At 34.9% G+C, this 10,555-nt stretch overlaps 1 protein-coding gene across 1 annotated transcript; it reads right to left on the bottom strand.

Annotated features, from left to right (window-relative positions):
• Positions 1-8,413: 8,413 nt before the first annotated feature.
• Positions 8,414-9,373, bottom strand: LOC127558135 (olfactory receptor 56B1-like). The gene has a single exon (XM_051991366.1). The coding sequence runs from the start codon at positions 9,371-9,373 to the stop codon at positions 8,414-8,416; it is 960 nt and encodes a 319-aa protein (XP_051847326.1).
• Between the last annotated feature and the right edge of the window lie 1,182 nt (positions 9,374-10,555).

Below are 10,555 nucleotides of genomic sequence, written 5' to 3'. Positions count from 1 at the left end.
ATCAATAATGATTTAGAGAATTTTTTCATATGACTATAAATGTTTTAATTTCTTCATCTGAAAATTGTCTTTTCATGTCTTTTGACCATTTATCAATTAGAGAATGACTTGTATTCTTAACAATTTCAGTCAATTCTCTATATATTTTATTCTATTAAAGCTTTTTATTTTCAATACATGTGTATAGATAATTTTCAACATTCACCCTTGCTAAACCTTGTGTTCCAAAAATTTTCCCTCCCTTCCCTCACCTTCTTTCTTAGCAAGTAATCCCATATATGTTAAACACGTGAAATTTTTCTATATATATTTCAACAATTATGCTGCACAAGAAACAAAAATCAAAAAGGAAACAAATGAGATAGGAAACAAAATATAAGCAAACAACAATAAAAAAGAATAAGTCATTATCCATACTCAAACTCCCCAGTCCAGTCTTGGGGTGCACATGGCTCTCCCTGAAAAACCTTGCAGTTTGAAAGAATCATATTCATCACAATTGATCATCATATAATCTTGCTGTTGCTTTGTACAATGGTCTCTTGGTTCTACTTACTTCATTTAGCGTCAGTTCATGTAAGTCTCTCCAGGCCTCTCTGAAATCATCCTGCTGATAATTCCTTATAGAACAATAATATTCCATAACATTCATATACTATAACTTATCCAGCCATTCTCCAACTGATGGGCATCCACTCAGTTTCCATGTTCTTATTACTACAAAAAGGACTGCTACAAACATTTTTGCACATGTGGGTTATTTTCCCCTTTTAATGATCTCTTCGGGATATGGGGTCAGTAAAAACACTACTGGATCAAAGGGTATGCACAGTTTGACAGCCCTTTGGGCATAGTTCCAAATTGCTCTCCAGATATATTCCATTATTTCGCTACTACATCAACATAATGTCCCAGTTTTCCCATATCCCCTCCAACATTCATCATTAGCTTTTTGTCATGTTAGACAATCTGAGAGGCATGTAGTGGTACCCCAGAGTTGTCTTAATTTGCATTTATCTGATCAAAAATGATTTAGAGCATTTTTTCATATGATTATAAATGGTTTTAATTTCTTCATCTGAAAATTGTCTCTTCATATCTTTTGACCATTTATCAATTGGAGAATGGCTTGGATTCTTACAAATTAGAGTCAGTTCTTTATATATTTTAGAAATAAGGTCTTTATCAGAACCTTTGGATTTTAATCTTTTGCTGCACTGATTTTATTTGTATAAAAACATTTAAACTTAATATAATCAAAATTATCCATTTTCACTCCAGAATGTACTCTAGTTCTTCTTTGGCAACAATTATTTTTCTTCTCCACAGATATGAGAGGTACACTCTCTTTTCTTCTTCTATTTTGCTTATTGTATCACTCTATCGTATAGAGTTTAAATCATAAACCCATTTCAACCTTATTTTGGTATAAGATGTTAGATGTGGGTCAATGCCCAGTTTCTGCCACACTAATTTCCAATTTTCCCAGCAATTTTTGTCAAATAATGAATTCTTTTTTTTTTTAATTATAGCTTTTTATTTACAAGTTATATGCATGGGTAATTTTACAGCATTGACAATTGCCAAACCTTTTGTTCCAATTTTTCCCCCTCCTTCCCCCCATCCCCTCCCCAAGATGGCAGCTTGTCCAATACATGTTAAATATGTTAAAGTATAAATGAAATACAATATAAGTATATCCAAACAGTTATTTTGCTGTACAAAAAGAATTGGACTTTGAAAAAGTGCACAATTAACCTGTAAAGGAAATCAAAAATGCAGGCAAGCAAAAATAGAGGGATTGGGAATTCTATATAATGGTTTATCATCATCTCCCAGAGTCCTTTTGCTGAGTGTAGCTGGTTCAATTCATTACTGCTCTATTGGAACTGATTTGGTTCATCTCATTGCTGGAGAGGGCCACGTCCATCAGAATTGATCATCATACAGTATTGTTGTTGAAGTATATAATGATTTCCTGGTTCTGCTCATTTCACTCAGCGTCAGTTCATGTAAGTCTCTCCAGGCCTTTCTGAAATCATCCTGTTGGTCATTTCTTGCTGAACAATAATATTCCATATATTCATATACCACAATTTATTCAGCCATTCTCCAACTGATGGGCATCCACTCTGTTTCCAGTTTCTGGAATGGCCACCATTCTAATTTAAATCTTCACTACCTCTTGCTTGTTCTACTGAAATGGCCTTTAAACTTCATTCTATTCCTTATCTTTTCAATTCTTCGTGGAACACCTCTCAAATATCTTCCAAAATATATGTGTATTCACCAGTTATATAGATTATGGGTCTATTATAGTTATATAGATTATGGGTCTATTGTCTATATGTGTTATACATGTACATATGTTTGTCTAAATGTGAAAATCAAAGAGACTTGAATAGATATCCCTGGAATCTTACCCAATGTCCCCTGAAGAAGACTGAATCAAGCCTGAACAGGAGATTGGGACCAATTTCTACCTCACTCTGTTCTCTTCAGAAAGTGGATATTTTATTAGACATATATTTCCCTGCTACCATCTTAGTATTGATAATCCAGGGGGAGGTATTTTAGGTTTAAACCTCTTTCCAGGATGTTATTTGTTGAAGGGAAAGATATGTCCCACCATGGCCCAGTAAGTAATTACAATAAATTTGAAGTCAGGAAGACCCAAGTTCAAATTGAGCCTCCAAAACTTTTCAACTAGATGATGCTAAGCACATCATTTAACCTCTCTCAGCCTCAATTTCTTCATTTATAAAAGGGAATAATAATATCACTTTCTTTAAATATGTGTGTATATATACATACATACATACATACATACATATGTCTATATGCACAGTCAAGCTCAGAAAAGTACAGTCAATTTCTCATGTTTGCATCACAAGGAATGGTCAAAGGAGGACTTTTGAAATTGGACCTTCCTAATATAAAAATCCAAAAATCTTTCCTCAAAGTCACATTACTCTTGACTAAAGTCAAGCAATCAGATATTTGCAAAACTAAGGGACAAAGGTTTGTGATATAATCTTCGGTAATTATAAGTTGGGAAACAACAGTAAATTTATTCTCTCCCTGAAGGCTTCATCTCCTATTGCCCATGTATAGCAGGTGAATTTAATCCTTAATTTTCTTGTTTTTTTTTCTTTTTTTAACAATCTTTTGTGATGAAGTTTATAGAGACATTTGATTTTTTGCTAGCAAAAAACATTACAACAGGTAAAATTATCCAGCAGTAAATGATTTCCTTGGGAAATGCTAATTTTCCTATCATTAGAAGTCTTCCATGGAAATTATTTTGTATTTATATTTTTACATACATATGCATGTATGTAAGGGATACAGAAGGGAAGAAGTAGAATTAGTTCTAATGTAAACACACAAGTTTTCACTTGGATGGAATCACAAAAAATAAAAGAACAGATAACAGAGACAATGACATGTTTATGTGAGAGGAAAGTGTTAACCTTTATCATACTTTTATAATGCATAAAGTTCTTATTATAGAGGGGATAACAAGATAGGTCTCAGTTTTCCCATTTGTAAATTAAAAAGGTGACATCTAAAGTGTCTTCCAGCACCGAATATTCCAGTTTTTTATATTTCTTATCCAAGCAGTCTTTCAAAAGTGTGTTCGAGTGGTTTCAAATTCTACACTTTCATTCTTGTTTGTCTTATGGATGCATTTAACTCTGAAAAAGAAATATTAAAATCTCCTTCAAGAACAGTTTTATTTTTGTACTTTCATTAGCCTTTGGTTTAGGAGTATAAATACTTTATCACTTAATTCAGTGATGTCAAACTCAAATAGAAATGGGTTCCTAGGGGTGGCGCTTTCTCTTAGAAAGTCATATATTAACAATAGGTATATTGAACTATATTTTTATTTTAACCATTTTATGTTAACCATTTCTAAGTTATATTTTACTTTGATTCAGAGTTGAATCAGGAGTTTTGCTGACCATACCTAAAACTTCTTACATAATACATGTATATTTACTGTTGATAGTGTTTCATTGTATATGGTGCATTTAAGTAGTATATAGTTTCTTATTTTATCTTTCTATATATCATAATTATTTTGCCTTGTTTTCAGCCCAGTGCAACTCTTGTATTTTTTAAAACTATCTTACAAATATTAAATTTTGTTCTAGCCCTTCATAGCCTCTACTATTGTTTGGTTTGCTTTAAAACCAACTGTATTAAAACCTTCCTTTCAAGAAAAAGAAAAAACAAAATAACTATAACAATGCAAATGAAAAGAACAAAATAAACACTGAAAGCTGCATAAGTATAATGATCAAATGACTATAAAGTTGAGAGAAAAGAATCCATAGCCTTACCTTCTTTAGAGGAGTGAGGAAAAAACTCTCTATGTAAAAGATGGAACAAACTGATAGATTCCATTGATGTTTTGGTTGTACTGTATTGTTTTTTCTTTCTCTTTCTCTTCTTTGAAAAGTAGGTCTAAGTGGGACAAATAAAGGAAAACATTAAAAATTAGTTGTTTTTTAAAAAAGAGTCATCAATAAACATATATAAAACAACTTGGGAAAAATCTTCAAGAAAAGTAGAAACAGAATTGTCTTTGGAATCAAAAGGCATAAAAATAAACCTTAGATCTGCCTCTTTCTATCTATGACCCAGATCAAGTTAGTTACTCTCTTTGGGCCTCTTGTATCTTTAAAATGAAGAGGCTGGACTCTACATTCTTGATTTTCCAGATCTGTATTGATAATTCAATAATCCCCAAAGGTATGGTTAGCATAGATTCATCTAATCAGAATTTGCCTTGAAGTCCCTTCCTTTGGGAATTGTGCTATTCCCCATATCTGCAATATTTTCTAGAGCCTTGAACACAGAAAGGACTCTCTTTCTCTGTCTTGACTTTGCGAGCTACTTTCTCATTCTGGATTTTTCTTAGTGGTGATGAGTTCTTTGGTCTTTGAATTTCTCTCTATTAGTGGCCTCCTCACTTTGGAAATACACACTGGTATTAAAATACTCCCAAGGCTCCATTCTAAGGAACAACATAGTTTTCTGTATTCTCCTGGCTTGGCTTCTGACTGGTAACATCACCACACACCAGAGTCCCTTTCAACTCGGCTTCCCTACTCCCTCTGATGTATTCCCTTTCTCCATTAAAATTTAAGCTACTTAAAGGCAGGGACTGTCTTTTATTTTGTGATTGTGTTTGTTTCCCCAGAACTTAGTCCAGTGACTGGCAAATGGGAAGTTCTTAATGAGTACTTGTGGACTTATTTACTTAAGAAACTGTGGATTGTGATCAGCGGAAAGTCTCCCCAGTTGTCTCTTCATAGTTTTACTTTTCAGGCCTCCCTTAATCTGCCTAGCAACACATTCTCAGCTCCAGATGTCAAGTTCTTTAGAACAATCATCAAGGATTTCCCTCCTTGCTAAAACATGTAGGCTTAGTTTTTTCTTTGAAATTTTTTTTTTCAGTTTGCTCCCTATGATCCAACACTTCACCCTAAGCTTAAAGTGACTGTTGCATTCCTTCCAATCTTCCTCTAGAATTACTAAAATACAAGTCTTATACTTTTTTCCCCTCAAAAACCAAACAGATCGATGGTTAGGCTTTGTCAAGTTTTAAACCTAAAGGTTTTTCAATTTGTTCATATGGATAACTGGAAAAAATAAATTGACACATTAAAAAATATGTTGATGGGACAAGTCCATTATTTCTGTTACCTACTTGATCTCTTTTCTTGTGTCTTCATGTGAATGCATGTCCAATAAAATTTGAAGTGGGGCTATGCCTCAAACTTTCATTGCTCAATGTAATTCCCTTTTAAAAATTTATGTTATTACTGTTTTCATCATCACTTTTTATACCTTACTTCCTCCCCATGTACTCCATGATCTAGTGACAATGGCTTCCATTCAGAAAATACTCTGTTTCCCAAGTTGGCAGATTTTCACTGGTCATTCTCATGCCTGAAATTTTCTCCCCCTTCTCTGTGCCCCCTCACTTCCATAGATTCCTCCAAGTCTCAACTAAAATTTCTCCTTTCTTAAGAATCTTTACCTGATTGTACTTTATTCTGGTGCCTTACCTGTAGGATAATCTGTAGCCTACTCTATGTAGTTGTTTGAATGTTGACTTCCCTCATAGCCTTTGATATCTTTAAGATTTTGCTTTTTTTTTCTTTCCTGAAATGGAACCCTGTGTTAACTACATAAAATGTTCTTATCAGATGTTTAGTTGATTTTTAAAAATTTATTTTGCATTTTCTAGCTCTTTTTCAAAACTTTCCTTTTTCTTAGTTCTTTTGATGTACCCAGGGAGATATGGGTTTACATGTAGTTCACCTAATTTCATGTATGTGTTTGGAGTCCTTGGGTTCTTAAAAACATTCTAGTGACTTCTGGGAAAGGAGATTGCAAGGAAACAAATGCTTGTAGGCTTTTCCTATGACCCTACTGATAAGGTATCTAGCAATTTTCATTTAAATGTCATTTAGAATGTCAGAAGAATTTTGAATATAGTAAGTAACAGCTAATGCAGGTCTGGTAAGAAGATGGAGTGAAAGACATGTAGTGAGTTGAGAGAGAATCCTTGGACATTTTTCTCTTAGAAATAACAATGCTCCAAGGTGTATCTGTGTAGGAGATTGTAAGTCTATGACTAGAAATGTCGAACCAGAATAGTGGACTAAAATTCTGAACATAACAGGATCATTAAATTTGCTTCTACTAAGGGTTTTAGCCATCATTATTTTTTTCCTCTAGATCCCAGTTACCTCCCATGTGACTTAGGAATCTTTTCAAATCACACAAAGTTGGGAAAAAGATTAAATGCTCAGTAGCTTGAAAGATTAGCCATTTGATCAATTGTGGATTATTGCTACATATTTTTACCTTAACACAGAACAGAAACCTAAAGTGAGAACTAAAATGTTCTAGACATGTATGTTAAGTGTGAAAGATACCCTAGGATGGAGAAGGGTGAGGTCTTGCAGAGAATTTTTAGTCCTGAAGATCTTTCTTTTTTATGCAATTAACATTATTAATGAAAATTATCCCCTCCTACTTTTTTTTTAATTTCACTTACTTAAATCACTATTTTTTATCATTGTAATTTTGAGGATAATCATTCATGTTTTGTCCTCTGTGCGTGAGTGTGAACCAAGGTTCTCTTCTGGCTTCTATTTCTCTCTTTTTCTCTCTTTTTCTTTCCCCTCTCAGACTCAGAAACAATAAATTATTTGTTGTGTTTTTTTTGATGTACAAATTGAGTTTCAGAGCATAAGTAAGCATGAATGAGTTACAGTATACTTTGTAAATCTCATTACTTCATTCCTTCAAAACTTAGTTTTTCTTAGTTCTTTTGATGTACCAAGGGAGATATGGTTTACATGTAGTTATCCACCTAATTTCATGGTATATGTTTGGAGTCCTTGGGTTCTTAAAAACATTCTAGTGACTTCTGGGAAAGGAGATTGCAAGGAAACAAATGCTTGTAGGCCTTTTTTGACCTTGCAAACTACTGTCCAAGAAAATCTTATCTTTCCAGCAATTTAAATTCATATTAGTATTACTCTCATGCCCCAAAATTCCTTCATTTTTCCAATCTAGTCTGTTGACAAATCTGTTCTTCCTACCTCTAAAAACATCTCTCAGTCTTGTCCTAGTTTCTCTCTTTACACAAACTCTTCCCTCCACCCCCAGCTTCAGGACATTCTCTCTTCTTGCCTACACTATCAATAGCACCTCCTCAGTGGATCTCTTGCCTCAAGTCTATCCTTTCTACATTCTATTCTTTCTACACACAAGCCATGGACATGTGTGACCAGGTCACTCTTCTCACAAAATTCCACAGGTGTTAAGATCAAATATTCCATTTTTATCTCATTCTTTATATTTTTTATTTGAAATGTTTTATAATGTACATATAATTTTGAGTACAATAGAGCATTCTTAAATATGTATATTAATATATATTTATTTACACACACACACACACACACACACACACACACACACACACACACACATTGAGGATCTACCTTTTTACCTTTCTTTTTCCTCACTGCCAAATAGGGATGTGTGAATAAAAAAAAAAATTTTTTTAAGGACTTGGAGTTCACTAGTTAAGACCTGAGAAACAAAATCATTTGATGACTTCCCAGCTTTAATCAGTTTCAGTAGACATGGAGTTTGTAAACCATGAGCTTCAATGCACAGCAAGCCTTCCTATGACATCCTTGTCTTTTTACACAAAGTCTTTATTCAATATGTCTTTGTCAAATTTTAAAATTATGGAAAGTATATGGACTCATCCTTGAGTTGTTCAATCGTTTCTGACCCCTTAAGTTTTCATGGCAAAGATCCTGAAGTGATTTGTCATTTTTTTCTCCTGGAAGGGATCCTGGCTGCATTGAGTTCATTTCTTATTTTTTCCTGGCAGAAGCAATTTTTGGAAGCCCAGTCTGAGGTCTCGGGTCCTAAATGCATACACTATAGGGTTGAGGGCTGGGGGGATGATGTTGTGCAACACATTGAAGAGCACAGGGATCAGAGGATACTTTCTCTCTGCCAGATGGGTGACAAAAAGTACAACAATCACTGTATAGAAGAAAAGTATAAGAATGAGATGGGAGCTACAGGTGCTCAGGGCTTTGGATGCAGCTTCTGCAGAATTCAATTTTAGTACAGATGAGAAGATCAAGGCATAGGAAAGAATGATCAGAGTTAAGTCTCCCCCCAATAACAGAAAGCCCCCAACCATCTGACAAATGCTGTTGAGCCTCCTGTCATCACAGGACAGGCTGGTGACCCCCAAGTTGGAGCACAAGCAGTGGTCTATTTCATTTGAGGAGCAGTAGTCTCTCTGTGCAGCCAGCACAGGCACTGGGATAACAATCAGTCCATTTCTAAGTATCATAAATATTGTGGCTTTGATGACAGAAGAGGCTGTGACAATGGTGGGATAGCGGAGGGGATGGCAAATAGCCACATATCTATCAAAAGCCATGCAGAGGAAGATGCCTGACTCCATGCTTACAAAGCAATGTATGGCATAGATCTGAGCAAAGCACTCAGGGAGGCTGATGGCTTTGGCATCAAACCAGAAGATGGCCAATATCTTGGGCATGATGGTGGTGGCCAGGCCCATGTCCACAACAGACAGAACGCTTAGGAACTGGTACATGGGATGGTGTAATTTGGGTTCCTTCCAGATGGTGATAAAGATGAGCAGATTGGCACTGATGGAGGAGAGGTAGAGTACTGCCAGAGGTAGAGATAGCCAATGCTGCCAACTATGGATTCCAGGGAGTCCCATAAGGATGAATTCTTTGACCTGGAAGTGGGAGCCGTTGAAGAGCCTTGTAGCTGGAGTCATCATTCTGTAATAAGAAAAATTCTCCAGGATCATTATTCTATCACATGCCCTCGATCACTCAGAGGGCTTTCAGGATGCCTATTTGCATGTGGTGTAGTATTTCAAAATATACACATTGTACTGTAACAATAGAAGCCTTATAGTTCTGAGAAATAGGATTCTGAGATTCGGATTACAAGAGTCTAGGATCTATTAATTGCCCAGGTTCTGACTTCACCCACACTGCAATTGCTAATTGGAAGCAGCATTGCTGAAAGGCTTTATTGAGGGTGAAATTGATTTTTATTTAGTGCTATTGATTAAGATCATTCTTTCCATATTCTTTGTTTCTGAAGACTACAAGTAACTGATAGCAAAATCTAGTACATGAAACTTGCCTGGGGACACTCCAATTAAAGATGTATTTTCCATACATATTGATATACAAGGAAAACCTTCAAAGAACATGTGACCCTAAAAGCTCCACTATTAAAGATAAAGACCTTTATCTCAGGTTATTCTTGCTCTCTTTTAAGATTTTTCTCAACTATTGATGTGCTGGATTCCCTTTTCAAATAGAAGCCAGGTCTCTCTTGGGATCTAGCTTTGAATTGCATATAGCCTTGGAGTAGAACTGGTGCATTCCTTAAAGAGTAAGGCAATAGCTACTCCTTGCTCATCTCTATATATCAACTACTTACTTCTAGCCAGAAGAATAATAACTATCAGGCTGGGCTTGATCTATTTTTTCTCCCTTTCCTTGTGCTATACACACTCACTCATACTCGTTTCCTGACTCATTGTAAAATACGATTATCTAAGTCATCAGCCTGGTTAGAACCTGAAATCATCTCACCTGCTTTTGAATATAGTAAAAGGAATTCCATCCCTCTAATACCAGCCAGGTTTGTTAGCAATGTCACCTTTGTTTTCAATGGACTTTTCCCCTTTCTTTGGTGTCCTATAGTATTAGATCATAGGGTCCAGAGAGGTATTCCATAATTCAAGATTTCTATATTTCTAATTCTATGGCACTTTGCTACAGTGAAAGGTTCTCAAAGTTTTCATTCAAGCTGGCTTGGTTCATGCCATTAAGATCATTTTTGTCTTAGACAAAAGTTACTTTTAAAAAGCTAAATTAATTGACATTCTCTTACATCTTCAAATTTTTACAAATCATCAACTTTATATTTTTATTTTTTT

This window comes from Antechinus flavipes, chromosome 3, assembly GCF_016432865.1.
Source record: "Antechinus flavipes isolate AdamAnt ecotype Samford, QLD, Australia chromosome 3, AdamAnt_v2, whole genome shotgun sequence".
NCBI lineage: Eukaryota > Metazoa > Chordata > Mammalia > Dasyuromorphia > Dasyuridae > Antechinus > Antechinus flavipes.
Note: the sequence above shows the minus strand (reverse complement) of the source record. Positions and strands in the feature narration are given on the sequence as shown.

Excerpts from the sequence above, each read along its gene's own strand:
- LOC127558135 (XM_051991366.1), bottom strand. The coding sequence starts at position 9,373 with ATGACTCCAGCTACAAGGCTCTTCAACGGCTCCCACTTCCAGGTCAAA.